At 37.8% G+C, this 15,191-nt stretch overlaps 1 protein-coding gene across 4 annotated transcripts in view; it reads left to right on the forward strand.

Annotated features, from left to right (window-relative positions):
* LOC111155863 (THADA, armadillo repeat containing) overlaps positions 1-15,191 on the forward strand; it is a 328,485-nt gene that overhangs the window by 42,204 nt on the left and 271,090 nt on the right. For 2 of the 4 annotated variants that reach the window (XM_022516299.1, XM_022516297.1), the window contains 4 exons: positions 1,408-1,543; positions 1,794-1,930; positions 5,159-5,317; positions 7,754-7,911. In XM_022516299.1, the coding sequence (XP_022372007.1) occupies positions 1,408-1,543; positions 1,794-1,930; positions 5,159-5,317; positions 7,754-7,911 (590 nt within the window). The remainder of the gene's footprint in view (positions 1-1,407; positions 1,544-1,793; positions 1,931-5,158; positions 5,318-7,753; positions 7,912-15,191) is intronic. The other 2 variants (XM_022516298.1, XM_022516300.1) reach the window with 1 other exon arrangement.

Below are 15,191 nucleotides of genomic sequence, written 5' to 3' on the forward strand. Positions count from 1 at the left end.
CTCCACATCATTAGCCAGTAGGGAAATGCAAATCCAAATTACAATGAGGAAGCACTTCACACCCAGTAGGGTGGCTATAAACAAAATAAAAGCAGAGCCTTCACCCACTGCTGGCAGGAATATAAAATGGTACAGCTACATTGGAAAACAGTCTGGCAGTTCCTTAGAGAGTTAAACATGGCATTACCATATGATCCTACAGTTCCACACTGAGGCTGCTGTAACAGGATACCTTAGCCTGGGTGGATTCAACAACAAACATTTATCTCTCATGGTTCTGGAGGCTGGGAAGTTCAAGATTAAGGTGTGAGTAATTTCAGTTCCTGGTGAGAACCCTCTCCCTGGCTTCAGACAGCACCCTTCTTGCTCTGTGCTCACATGGAGGAGAGGAAGCCAGCTCTGGTCTCTCTTCCCCTTCTTAGAAGGACTCTAATCCCGTCATAAGGGTCCCACTCTCACAATCTCATCTAAACCTAATTTCCTCCTAAAGACTCCATTTTCAAATATGGGACTTGGGGCTTCAAATAGGAATTTGGGGAAGGATGTAAACATTTAGTCCATACTGGACGTACATTGAGAGAAATGAAAACTATGCCCAAACAAAGACTTGTATGTGAATGTTCACAGCAGAATTATTCTTAATAGCCAAAACACAGGAACAGCTATTAACTGATAAATGGATAAATAAAATGTGGTGTGTTCATACAAGGGACTGTTTTTCAGCCATAAAAAGGAATGAAATACTTCTGTATGATCCAGTGTGGATGAACTTTGAAAACACTGCTAAGTGGAAGAAGCCCCATATTTTATGATTCTGTTTATGTGTGTCCGGAATAGGCAAATCTATAGACACAGAAAATAGATAAGTTTTTGCTTAGGGCTGGGGATGGTGAGAGATGCAAGGAGGGGAGTGACTGATAATGGGTAAGGGTTTTTTTGGGGGGGGGGATTAAAATGTTCTAAAATTCACTGTAGTGATGATTGCACATATCTGTGAATATACTAAAAACCACTGACTTACATACTTGAAATGTGTAAATTGTGTGGTATGTGAATTATACCTCAATAAAGGCATTGTTTAAAAAAAACCACAAAACAACAACTGTTCAAGTAGCCCATGGTGCATGGGCCTGGGGTCTGGTTCCCTAGATAGAGGATGTCTAGGAGGAATGATTCAGAGTCAATGCTGAAAACGGATCCAGGAAGTTAGGGAAAGACCCAGTTCTGCTTTCTTGACTGGAAATGCATAGCAGGCTGGATCACTTTGAAAATTTCTTTTTTAATATAAAACCTCTAACACAGTTGAGTTGAGCTGGATTTTTCTGTGGAGACTTTTAAGCTATTCACAAATTTATAAATGTGTTTTTAAGCGGGCATTACTTTGGTTTTTTTGTTTGCTTTTTCTAGTCATCAAATGCTTGTTGGAAAATCTTGAGGAAGAAGTATCTCAGGCGGAAAATTCTCTCCTTCAGGCAGCAGCATCATTTCCACTGTATGGGCGAGTTCACTGTATCACTGGAGCTTTGCAGAGGTTATCTCTAAAGTAAGTGTAGCCACAGCTCTCTCCTGAGCATGCGTTTCTGAACTTTAAACCCTTACTGGAATGTGTCCTGGGAAAGGAGTATATTGACTTAAAGATAATTAAAAATTAGATTTTAAAAATGTACACATATTTTTATATCTTAAATATTTCATAGATTGCACAATTTTGAAATAGATTCTTTTATGTAATTTCCATTTGAAAATTTTGAATTTTGCTTTTAGTGTAAATTTCCTTACTGTCCTCGTTGCAGTAGCCTGCGGTTGGTGAGCGAATGGAGACCTGTGGTAGAGAAGCTCCTTTTGATGTCTTACAGGCTTTCTGCTGTGGTGTCTCCTGTCATTCAGAGCTCCTCCCCAGAGGGCCTTATCCCAATGGACACTGATTCAGGTCAGCAAATGAAAAAAGCTAGAATTCCTGTATTTTTTGCTCATTGTGCCTCTCCCTGCCAAATCATTTCTTTGGGAAGATACAGAAACTAATAGGTGGGTCAAGAAGCTATTTATTATGGTTAGTGATATCTTCTGCCATTTTAGTAATGTCTTTAACTCTTAAAAAATAACCAAAACAAATAAATGAACCGGGTGATGAACAAGATACTTCCTCTTCTAGGGTAAATCAGATTTTCTAATATTGTCATTTCAGAGCACCACCTACCAGGTAGCTGCTGGGGCTGGGAGAGTGAGCAATAAATCAGGAGGTGGGGTTTAGTCAGAGATGGAAGCTTATTAGGAATCAGGAATGGGCAAAGGGCATTTAACATACAGAGACTGTTTAATTAAAATAAAAAATAGGAGGAGATACTCAAAATGCCCCAAATTGAACTCATGAACTTTCATCTCCCTTTTCCCTCCCAAGCCCTGTGTCTTTGCAAATGGCCCTAACAAAGGTCTGTTTGTGCACATCAGGAGCCTAGCAGTGCTTGATGTCTCTCTTCTGTTCCTTACATATCTTGCTTGGCTTCATGTTCTTTCAGTGGTACCCCTTAAATATCTCTCAAATCTCTTTTGTTTTTATCTGCCACCCTCTTACCTTCTCCCAGGCTTTAATCTCTCTTGTTTGGATGACTCTAGGGGTCTTCCAGCTGGTTTCACCCCCATCTACTCTTATCAGCTCCTTCCATTTTCTTTTTATACTATATCCACAGCAATCTTTCCTACTCATGTCATTCATCATGCTTCCCATAATCTCTGCTTAACCCTTGTGCTCTGCCCCACCCCGTTTGTTTAAAATACTTGAGTGACCTCAGACCAGGTCCTGTAATAGGTGGGCTCCTGCAACCTTGCGGGTCTTGTCCCTTTTTCTTCCCAAAGTGTTCTTCATGGAGTTATTGCGATTTAAGAAAGATTTTATCGATACTTTCCTCTGTTGTCCTTAGCAAGTGCCTGGTAGAAATAGGTATACAATAAATATTTGTTACCATGAATAAATCAATGAGTGAGCAGTTCCAGAAAGGATAGGAACTAAACCCAGTGCGTGGGATGCTGTAGGTGGGCGTATATATACCTGTCCTGTAACAGCCAGAAGGGATTGTCTGGGAAAGGTGTACGTTTAGTGTTAAAATAAAGTTTGTGAATGCATTTGAGGAGTGCACACAAGAGGCTTGTACTAAGAACACACTGAGCGTATCATAAACACCCAATTAAAGTAACTTGGAGTTGCGCGTTTGCATAGAAAATGTTGGGTTTTGTTCTTTACTAAAAATGAATTGGCAGATTGGTGACAGTTTATGATAGTAAGACACAGTTATTTGTTTATTTTGGGTGGTAGTCTACCAAAACTTGATGTTTTAGTTTTCCTACTAAAACAACATGTGGGAATAAGAAACATCCTATCTTAAAGCTAATATTTGGGTCAGGCAAGTATCAGTATATTCTGGATGAGAAATCTTGAATACTTGTCATCCATCGTGGGTGGGGCCTATAGCATATGCCAAAATTCTGTTATTAAAGTTTTAGAATGTCTTTTGGTCTCAAAAATAGTCTGTGGCCCTTAGACTTTTCCTTGATTTTGCCTTTTCTTTTTACCTCAGGTTGTCTCCATTATTCCTATTTCTGTCCTGCATTATCTACCATGCATTCTGAATTTGAAAACGTTTCCTCTGAAAGCCATAAAAATTAATGGGTAAAAATTTATTCTGCTCATCCTTTTTTTCTTAGTCTTTCCATGGTTTCTCTTTGGAGCCAGTGTTACTTTTTCATGATTGTCAAAATTTGTTTTGGCAATATTTTTACGGAAGCCATAAGTGAACATAAGGTGGTTGAGTCATTTTGACAGCGTGTTGGGTCTTTGTATCTCCTATGAGACCTAAAATATAAGTGTATCTAGGGACCCCTGGGTAGCTCAGTTGGTTGAGCATTTGCCTTTGGCTTGGGTCATGATCATGGGGTTCTGGGACTGAGTCCCTAGATGGGCCCCTTGCTCAGTAGGGAGCCTGCTTCTCCCTTTGCCTGCTCTTCCCCCTTCTTGTGCATGTTCTTTCTCTCTGACAAATAAATAAATAAAATCTTCTAAAAAAAAGTAAGTATCTAAAAAAAAAGTATCTAATAGGTTTATAAAATACCCGTTCTTTGATTTTTTTAAAATTGGTTTCAAGTTACTAGCTGTTGTTATTTTTTTTCTTAAACTATGTGAGCCTGCCTAGCTCTTCATTACGTCATCATCTGTTCATTCTTTTAACCCATGTTACTGAACCTCTGCTATGAGCTGGTTCCTGTTGTAGGTGGAGACTCAGCGTGAATAAAGTGTCGCATTCGTGGAGCTTACATTTCCTAATTCATTGAGTGCCTAAGAATAAAAATGAAGTTCAATATAATACAAGGACTGTAAATCATACTTAGAAAGCAGTATATTACCTAATGCCTTTTGAAGATAAATAAGGTGTCTTCATAATATTCCTGAGCTCTAAAAGGTTTTTTTCTTTATTTTTAATTGAAGTACAGTTGACAATACAATATTGTGTTAAAGATTGTTTTGTTGTTGTGGTTTCTTACCTCTTAAAATCAAATTGCCTGAAGTTTAGTTTTCTTTTCTCACATGACTGAGCACCGTATTTGAGATCCTTAGACAACACTAAGAAAAGCAGTGTAAAAAGAAAAAGAAAGTAAAGTGATGTAAATGAGATAGTGGTCTTTGTCCTGTGGAGAGTTTTTGTTGTGTTGTTTTGTCCTGTTTTCAACCAATTTAAAATTTTTGCCGTATTTTAAAAGCACACTCAAGTGTCATGAAGACCTTAATAATTTTTACATTATCTACCCCATGAGTTCCTTCTAATAAAGCTGATTTTTAAGTATTCAAATTTTTAAAATTTGGAGCACCTGGGTGGCTCGGTCGGGTAAGTGTGGCACTTTTGATTTTGGGTCGTGTCATGATGTCAGGGTCATGAGATTGAGCCCTGTGTGGGCCTCCCCACTGAGCATGGAGCTTGCTTAAGATTCTCTCCCTCTCCCTCTGCTCTTCTCCCTCCCACCCCTGCTCATTCAGCCTCGTGCTGGCTAGCTCTCTCTCTCAAAAAAAAAAAAAAAAAAAAAATTTAAATAATTGAGGGCAAATACTCCCAAGGGAAATCTGCATGTGCTGCAGAACTGTGTTTTATGCACTCCCTTCTCTCTCCCTCAGAGTCAGCAAGCCGCTTACAGACGATTCTGAGTGAGATTCAACCACGAGATACTAATGATTACTTCACTCAAGCCAAAATTCTCAAAGAACGTGATAGCTTTGATTTGGAGGACTTGAATGCCAGTGTGCCAAATCTTGGTGCTTCTGCAGAGACCAAAGGTAGCATGTAAAAAATCAATATTGTATTACTGTAATTGGTGTTTCAGTGACATCATATACAAAATGTTCTTTTTACATAGGAAATCAGGATACATAGGTTTGCAGAACATTTCTAGATAATAAAGTCTTGGAGCTTGTCCGTGATTTATTTTGGAGAGTCTGTATCTAAGACTTTTACCAGAAAATGATGCACCCCAGGACAATAATATATAAGGGGCTACAGCAGAAAGCCTTTGAGTGGGAACACCTGTCTTGGCAGCCAGGTGGTGTTCAGTCAATTTGGGTTTGGGCCACAGTGGGCTTCTCCTAGTGCTGTGGTTCTCTGCAGTGAGAGTCCTTATGGTCAAGAAATTAAGTCCTTTGATTTCTGAAGGGAAATCAACCTTATTACTCAGTAAAGCGTGAGCTGCTCTGTTGTATTAAGCCTCTGAAAGTTGTATTCTACTGCTTGTTTTCTCTTTAGTTGTTATTTTATCATTTTCTATAATGCTATAAAGAGTCATCAACAGTAATAGCTTAGTGACTTAGTACATATTCTACATTCTCCACTAGGTGGAGATATTCTCTTATAAAAATTTCTCGTCGTTTTTTTAAACTACACAGCATAACATCTAAATATATGCTTGTTGTAATAGTTTGAGGCAATAGCGAGGGAAATTTGAATTAAAAACAACTTAAAGCCTTAATTAAAATTTCAATTCAGTGTTTACATTTTACCTTTAAAAAAAAGAACAACAAACAAAATTAAAGATCTTCATTGACTCCCCCACCCCACTTCTTCTCTTTGGAGTGTATGTGCTTTTAGATCTATTCTGCATATTGACGGGTATATGCATTTACTCTTTTAGTTTAGTAGACTTTTAAAAAACACAAATGGGTTGCTTTGTTAACTTGCCTTGGATTTTTTTTTTTAATATTAATACTAAAATACTCTAAAAACTAGAAAAAGAGAGTAAGCATAATTGGTGTTTATTGGCTATGGAATTTAAATATATTTTGAAAGAGAATTTATATTTTCCTTTGACTTTAAAAGTTTTATCCTGCCCCTTTGCTGATATAACAGCTACCCTCACCAAGATGAGTAATGAAATATACTTATTATAGTCAGAATTTAAGGAGGACTGAGAGACAAAAGAGTTTGTTTCATTCATTTCTGAAAGTTAGACTTAATTTTTGAAATGATATTGTGTTTTATTTTAAAATTTATTTTGAGGGGTGCCTGGGTGGCTCAGTTGGTTGGGTGACTGCCTTTGGCTCGGGTCATGATCTTTGGGATCCTGGGATCGAGGCCCGCCTCAGGCTCTCTGCTCAGCGGGGAGCCTGCTTCTCTCTCTTCTACTCTCCCTACTTGTGCTCTCTCTCTCTCTCTCTCTCTCTGTTAGAAAAATAAAATTTAAAAAAATAAAATAAAATTTATTTTGAAAATAGTACATTAAGAAATACTTAGCATGATCAGGGAAATACAAATCAAAACCACAATGAGATACCACCTCACACCAGTCAGAATGGCTAAAATTAACAAGTCAGGAAATGACAGATGCTGGCGAGGATGCGGAGAAAGGGGAACCCTCCTACACTGTTGGTGGGAATGCAAGCTGGTGCAACCACTCTGGAAAACAGCATGGAGGTTCCTCAAAATGTTGAAAATAGAACTACCCTATGACCCAGCAATTGCACTGCTGGGTATTTACCCTAAAGATACAAACGTAGTGATCCGAAGGGGCACGTGCACCCGAATGTTTATAGCAGCAATGTCTACAATAGCCAAACTATGGAAAGAACCTAGATGTCCATCAACAGACGAATGGATAAAGAAGATGTGGTATATGTACACAATGGAATACTATGCAGCCATCAAAAGAAATGAAATCTTGCCATTTGCGACGACGTGGATGGAACTAGAGGGTATCATGCTTAGTGAAATAAGTCAATTGGAGAAAGACAACTATCATATGATCTCCCTGTTATGAGGGAGAGGAGATGCAGCATGGGGGGTTAAGAGGGTAGGAGAAGAGTAAATGAAACAAGATGGGATTGGGAGGAAGACAAACCATAAGTGACTCTTAATCTCACAAAACAAACTGAGGGTTGATGGGGGGAGGGGGGTTGGGAGAGGGGGAGTGGGGTTATGGACATTGGGGAGGGTATGTGCTATGGTGAGTGCTGTGAAGTGTGTAAACCTGGCGATTCACAGACCTGTACCCCTGGGGATAAAAATATATTATATGTTTATAAAAAAAAAAAAAGAAATACTTAGCATGAATCTTAGAGCACATGCTCAACAAATGTTAGTTGTTTTATTATGAATAAATATAACAATTGGTTTGTTCATGCAGATTATTCTTGGGGAAATGATGAATAATCTTATTCTAAGAAACTTGGGATGTGAGTAATCAAGTGTCTAGTGTTGCAATTGATCCTTTTTTTTTTTTTAAGGTAAAGAAAGAAAAACATGTGATGTAACTGCTCAGATGGTGCTGGTATGTTGTTGGCGAAGTATGAAGGAAGTTGCTTTACTTTTAGGCACACTGTGCCAGCTTCTCCCTATGCAGTCCGTGCCAGAATCTTCCAATGGATTATTAACAGTGGAGCAGGTAGGGTAGATACTTATTCCGCCTGGCATAATTTCTGGTCATATAACTCAACATAAAAAAGATGAGTTTTGAACTTTTCTTGAATAAAATCATACAGATGTCAACTGAAGGAAATTCATGGTAGTATAGAAATTAGACCTTGCAGTATATTTCAAAACTGTGGCATTTTTGGAAATAATTTTATTTTTCTAAGTTAGAAATAACTGTAGGTTTTACCTTCTAACTTCAGTATTGTCATTTTAGTTTTTATTCTTCCATTTAACACCTATAAATTTAAATGAAATTGTCAGTTTAGTAAAACTCCACAAACCTCTTAAATTTCATGAAGGAAAAAAGTAATATATTGGTTGATTATAGATCTCTTGTTTCCCACTACACTGATAATAAAGTTGTAGTCACTTTGGTTTTTTGGCTGACTTTTATTTTAAGACCACAAAGTCAGTTCACCATCTGGGACTGTTCAAGTGACTTGAGTGCACTGTTTACAAGAAATTAGCTTACCACAAGCATTTCATTTGGAAATATTTTGGATTTATTAGATTTCTGTTTTTAATTGATTCCCTCTTCCTTTCCATATGGTTTCAACAAATCTATTTCCCAGCATTTTCCAGCAAAGATATATAACACGTACTTTCATTTTTAACCTTTTTCAAATAAAGATAATTTTTTTCCCCTAGGGTGTTACAACATTTAAGAACAAAACAAATATTGTAGTATGCTAAATGCTGATTATTTCTGTAATAACCATGTGACTAGTTCCATGGAAATAATGCTAATATTTTTTTTCTCACACTCTGTGCCCATGTGCTTGCATCTGGTTAACAGCTGGGCCTGTGATGTTGCAAGGCCCTGAGATGGAGACCAGCCGAGGGGAACAGTACACTGTCGGCATCATTGTGTTCCTTATTCTCTTCCAAATCAATAGGCGTCAGTGTTCTAGAGTTACTTGTAGTCATTGCTGGTGACCAGCTGGAGTGCCAGTGCCAACATCTTTGCTGAGGAATCCAGCTATGATTAATGATTACTTCACTGATGTTCACCGTCTTACTAAGAAGTAAACATGTGCTGAAGTCTCTTCACTGTTCATCTCCTCTTCTCAAGGACAAGTTAAAACATCTAGTTTTGGGGGCTTTGTTGGATAGCGTTTGAAAAAAAAAATTTCAGGGAAACAGATTTTGCTTTTACTGTAGTTGAGAAAGACCTGAAAGCTTCCTGTGAAAACCGTCTGGCCTTGACATCTTTTCCAGAGCACCAAAATCTTTTGAATTTAATTTATGTGGCAGAGCCTTGTTGGAATTGAGAATTTATATGAAATAAAAGAGATGTTTGTAAAACAAGAGCCAACCCCCTGCAAAACAGCAGCAACAATAACAGAGAGGCTCTTATAAAGCAAAGAACTCTTCTAATGACTGTTTTCTTGAATAAAACATAGAGTCTTATTTTTCTGTAAAATATTAGTTTCTATTCTAGTGAGACTCAGTCATTTTCCCATATCGCTGTTCACGTGGTGACATCACATTTTTGGTTTGAGGAGAAATTAGCTACTGAACGAGCAATCAAGAATGTATGGAATAATGCTGTTCCAACCTTGAAACCCTGCCCCCTGTGGAAGACTTTTCTTGATTCTGGTGTCTTTAACTAGAAGAATTGCCATAGTTTAGGAACATTTAGTCAATGAAAATCAAAGTCATCAGGAAATTAGCATTATTCATATTGCTAGAATATTCCTACTTTGAAACATCAAATTCTGCTCCATGAAATTCTTCTAAATTAAAAATAAAACCATGTACTTAAAACTTTTGAGAGTTAAAAATATGTCCATGATGGAGAAGAAGGAAATTTCTGTTGGAGTGGCTGGGCCATGCCTGAGGTCCACCTTCCTTCTGAGGGCACAGTCACCATTACAACATGACATCTTTTGTGCATCTAGCAGCAAAACTAAGAATTTAAAAGTCAGTACCTTAGGTGAGGGTGACCATAACTGATGTGCACAGACAGGGGCAGCGAAGTGACTTGTAGGTAGGAGTCACTTTGGGGGAGAACCTGGGACTTGGATTTCTTATTCCCAAGAATAATAATTAACAACGGTGCTCTGCTTTTCTCTCGAGGGATGAAGGAGGCCGTTCCATACAACCTAAAATATTGACACTCAACCCAATGTTTCTTTTACTCTCCATTTGCCCTTCACTCTTGAAAAAGCAGGATGATGCTATTATAATTTAAAATTTGATGCCTCAAATGCAGGCAACAGGGAGGATTTCTTTTGTAGCCCGGTGCCTTTCAGTCCCATCCTAGTTTGAGGGCCATTTGTTGAAGGGGTGGCCTCTGAAATCCTGCATAGGCCAGGATTTCAGGCGATTTCAGGCGAAGGTAGTTTATAAGCAGCTGGCAGACAGTGAGATGCAGTTTGAAGATTACAGTTTGCTGTGGAACGAGAACGACCGGTGCCCATTTGTGACTGAGTATTCAGTGCTATATTCACAGACTATTAGAGCTGGAAGGATCACGGGGATGATAGAATCCAGCCCTCTTGCACCAGGGCAAACTGAAGCCCTTGGGTGTTACCTGGTTTGCCCAAGATCACAAAGCTCGTTTGTGGCAGTTGCGGGACAGGAACCCAGCTGTCCTTTCCAGCCTGCGTTCGGACACGGCACAGTGCTGCCTTTGTTCTGATCTGCTCATTTGATTTTTTCTTTAAATTTGATTTTCCCTATTTCCCCTACCCAACCAGACTTTTACAAGCAAGAGGACGGTAAGGCAACTTGCTACTGAGCTTTTTAGCAAATGATTCATTTCCCTAAATCACTTCTTGTGAAGCCGTGTGTCCTCCACGGCTTCAGCAAGAGGAAAATGTGTTCATTCAGAGGCATGTCTGACTTTCCTCCTGCAAGGTAATCACCTAATGAAAGGTTCTTTCATAATGTCCCTGTACAAGAGGCAGAGATAAAACCAACTTGGAGGGATGTAAGTCGAGACCCTTAAAGAGTGGGCTTTACACACAACCTTATCTCACAGCTTCCTGGCTGGTGTGTGTCTAGGTTTCAAGCTGGGTGTTTTGCTGATGTAGAGCTTATGCTTGATGCATTTTGTTGGTCCTCTTTCCAAGGGATGTTGGATACCCAGTGCCTGCTGATTTTTTTTTTTAAATAACTTCCTCTTTCTGGAGTATCAATTCATATATTCATATATTTCCTATATATAAATTCATATATTTATATATTTCAATTATATATTATATAATATATTTCAAATCATATATTTTTATATTTCAATTATATTATATATTTTATATATATATATATAATATATTTCTATCTATATATTTATATATTTCCTTAGTATTCCTGAAAAGAAGCTTTGGGGAAGATTTGTCATACCTGCTTTCGCCTTCCTAGTAATTATTGCCACAGAAATCACCTGAATAAAAATAATTACCGACAATTAGAAATTAGCTACTTTTTAAAAACTTCCTAAGGTAGAGTCTGTTGTGATTTTTAGGATGGTTAAATGGGTTTACACATTTTTCTCAGTGTCTTTTGTTACTGTGTTGGATTGTCCATTCTGGACTACAACAGGGGATATATTTTTATTAGCACCTGTAAGTCTTAAAGAAATTGCCTTTTGTATTTTGCCAAAGTTTATTTTTTTAGAAATTATGAATAAGTATTCATTGAGTTGTACTGGATGCAGGTTACAATTTTTAAGCTGTGAAATGGAGTTAGACATGTCTTTTAGTCACCTGTTTATTGATTGCCATAGTCAGTCAACACAAGAGTGTTGTGGGAACATAAATAAATGTAATATGTGGTTCTCTGACTGAAGGGCTTAGAAATGTAATAGGGATATAAGACAAATTCATTTTAAAAAGTTAGACTGAAGGACACCAGTTAAAATGGCACATGGTTAAGAATTTGCTAGAAAGCAAAGAGTAAACTGGTAAGAAGATGTCTAAATGCCAGAAAACTATTTTTTTTTTTTTTAAGATTTTATTTATTTGAGAGAGAGACAGTGAGAGAGAGCATGAGCAAGGAGAAGGTCAGAAGGAGAAGCAGACTCCCCATGGAGCTGGGAGCCGGATGCGGGACTCGATCCCAGGATTCCGGGATCATGACCTGAGCCGAAGGCAGTCGTCCAACCAACTGAGCCACCCGGCGTCCCAAAACTATTTTTTTTATAAAGATTTTATTTACTTGAAAGAGTATGTGCGCATGTGCCCATGTGTGAGCGGGAGGGGCCTGGGAGAGGGAGAGGAAGAAACAGACTCCCCACTGAGCAGGTAGCCTGATGGGGAGCTTGATCCCAGGACCTCAAGATCATGACCTGAGCCAAAAGCAGAAGCTTAACAGACTGAGCCACCCAGGTGCCCCTAAATACCAGAAAACTATTATCTTTGTTGTTATTATGTAGGGGAGCAATATTTGGGCTTTGAAGATTTCCCACCGTTAGTAAGAAATCCCTATAGTAGTGAATGTGCAGTTTAAAACATTAATTATCTTAACTGTCTTCTAGATTTTCATAAACTGTTCTATTTAACCTAAGTGGAATTAATGACATTCCTAAGGTTATAAGAAGTAGCTGTGTCCTAAAGTCAAAGTTAAAATTAAGGGCTTAAGTCTCACTACTTGATGATACAAAATAAAAACAAAACAGACATTTACTGTTTGCTAGTCTACCAGGTGCTCTGCTAAATGCTTATATGTGTAATCTGACTTATTTCTCAGAATAACCCTGTGAAGTAGATTCTAGTTGTAGCCCCACTTCACAGGTGAATGAATGAACGGCTTCATTAGCTTCTACTGGCAAGGAGGCTGGATAGGGTTCCTGAACTCAGCCCTCCTGGCTCCAGGGTATCACAGCTGAACCACCACTTACAGTTTTTGTAGAAATGTTCCTCCAGTACTTAAATTCTCTTTGGCTTATCTGCTTTATAATGAGTGGAATTAGCCTCGATTTTTCAGCTGTCTTTCTCTATAAATAGAGGGCAAATTTTTTAAAAATGTATTTAGATTTGCCCTTTGTGGGTTTTAGGCTCTAGATGAGCATTTAGCACCCCTAATTTATCCACTCATGAATTGTAGATGCCTTAAGACATGGCATGTAGCTGTTTTCCCCTGTGGAAATTTATATCCTATAAATCCAGAAAGCATGTTAATTGGCCTGTAGAAATGGGTTTTATGAAAATTTAGAACCAGGATCTGCTCAATTTAAAAAGGTAGTGACCAGAATTTTATTTTAAGACTAGAAATCAGTGTGCCCCCCCTTTTTTTCCTCTTTTACCTTAATTCCCTTTAAAAAAAAATCTTGAGATGTATGTTATTCATTAAGAAAATAATACATGAAGACATCATCAGTGTTTTTGTGAACTTTAGATAGGACCTTAGTAGTATCTAATAAAAGGACAATTGGATCAGAGCTTTCAGAGGACTTCTGCATTTTTAAAATAAATTTAAAAATTCTATTTCTGATTCCGGCTGTTGTTATTAACATTCTAAGTTGTTTGGGTCAAATCTGTTGTTTGTGTTTGATTATCCAATGGGGGGGTGTCAGCATGTCCTTTTCCCCTGTCCATTTGCTCGTAGACCACACTGCCTTGACTTCTCCTACCCTTGGTAGTGGAATCCATGTCCAACTTGCAGCCCTATCTTCCACTGTTTTTCTAGTATGAAACCTTAAGGTCATGCAGCCAGGTCTGCTGATGTTCACTTATATATTCTGTGTTCATTCATATAGAAAGATCCAGTAAATTGTCTGGACAGTAGCAGGGACTTAATAAATGTTTATCATACCTTCTAGTCCCCCAGCCTCTTCCCATGTTCGTTACCCTCTTCCATTTTGGTATCCCCAATTATATCTAGTTCAAAGTCTAAACATGAAGCTTCTTGTAATAATTTATTGCAGAGCAGAAGGATCTTTCATTTCTTGGAGCTCTTAGGTGTCTGATGATGTGTACCATTCAGCAAATTGGTTTTGTCTGAACTGAAAGCCTCTTGAGGACAGATGTCTTGTTTTGCCCCTCCCTGTCTACCCTAGCACTAAGCTGCTAAGCATTTGACTGGGTGCTAAAGAAATATTTACTGATTAGCAGACGTTGTATACTCTCTTCAAAGGCAAAAATTCATAGTATTACCTAGGTGAGTTTGTTGGGAGATTATGTTCAAAATGAAATGAGGGAAAACTCTACTTCTCACTTGTGTCCTTAGCACCTCATTCTGTTTCCTGAGGCCAGGATTACCTAAAATTGAGGTCAGCCCTTGAGAAGACCATCTATTTGTCACACTTCTGAGATTTTTTATTTTGTTCTATGCTTGTTGGTTAGGTTCCTTTAAACAGGGTAAAGGAAGCTGAAAATCAAATCTTTGCCTAAGATCTAGATGGTGAACTATTCTAAGTTCACAGAGAAGCACTTGAACAGTTAACATTTTTATTTTCCTGAAGTATGTTTTACTATCTGTAACATTTTAGAAAAAAAAAAAAGAAAAGGAAGTTAGATCCCATCTTTATGACTTGCTGTTTTTATTTTCTGTGGCTTAAAATACCTATTCTTAGAAATCTTTTATTTCTCTAATAATAGAAATGATAGTCATAACAAGTTAGCTAAATGGAGTTTCCACTTGCCCTCATTTTGTAGGATTACTGAGCTTTAGATCTATCTTGGGGGTTAAGTTCAGGTTAAAGGCTTGAGAATTCTGGTCAAAATATACTCTGAAATTACTGTATTGAAGAGAAAATGATAAAGCTTACCCTGTTTTTGACAGGCAGTAGTATGTGCTCTTTAAAAGTATTAAAAATTAAGCGTATCATCAGATCTATACCTGAAAACTTTAGCTGAAGAACATGACCTGTCACTCTTGGGTTATTAAAGTGTTAAAATTGAAAAAGTCCTATTATATACAGTTTTTCTGGTTCTTTATTATATATCTGCTTCTTATTTCTCTAAATATATTGCTGTTATCTCTCTATGATCAGATATATTTTAAGTATGGAGTACATCTTTACTTTTCCTCTATTTGGAAACCCAGAACTGAACTGGATTATAGGTTATGGGCCTGTTCTGAACTTTAGGTTTATTAACTTATGTTAACATACAACCTTTGAGGCAAGTGTTATTGTTATCCCCAGTTTATAGATGAGGAAACTTGCCCATGGTCAAATGTTTAATTACACCTTGTACTGTTATCTCACATGTGTGCAGAGCACTAATCTAGTCACTGTGCTGAGGTAGAAGGTGTTTTAGGTGAGCATATCCGAGCTATCTTGGGACAGCTTGCCTTTCCACCATA

Source organism: Enhydra lutris, unplaced genomic scaffold (genome assembly GCF_002288905.1).
Source record: "Enhydra lutris kenyoni isolate GAN:26980312 unplaced genomic scaffold, ASM228890v2 scaffoldscaffold44, whole genome shotgun sequence".
NCBI lineage: Eukaryota > Metazoa > Chordata > Mammalia > Carnivora > Mustelidae > Enhydra > Enhydra lutris.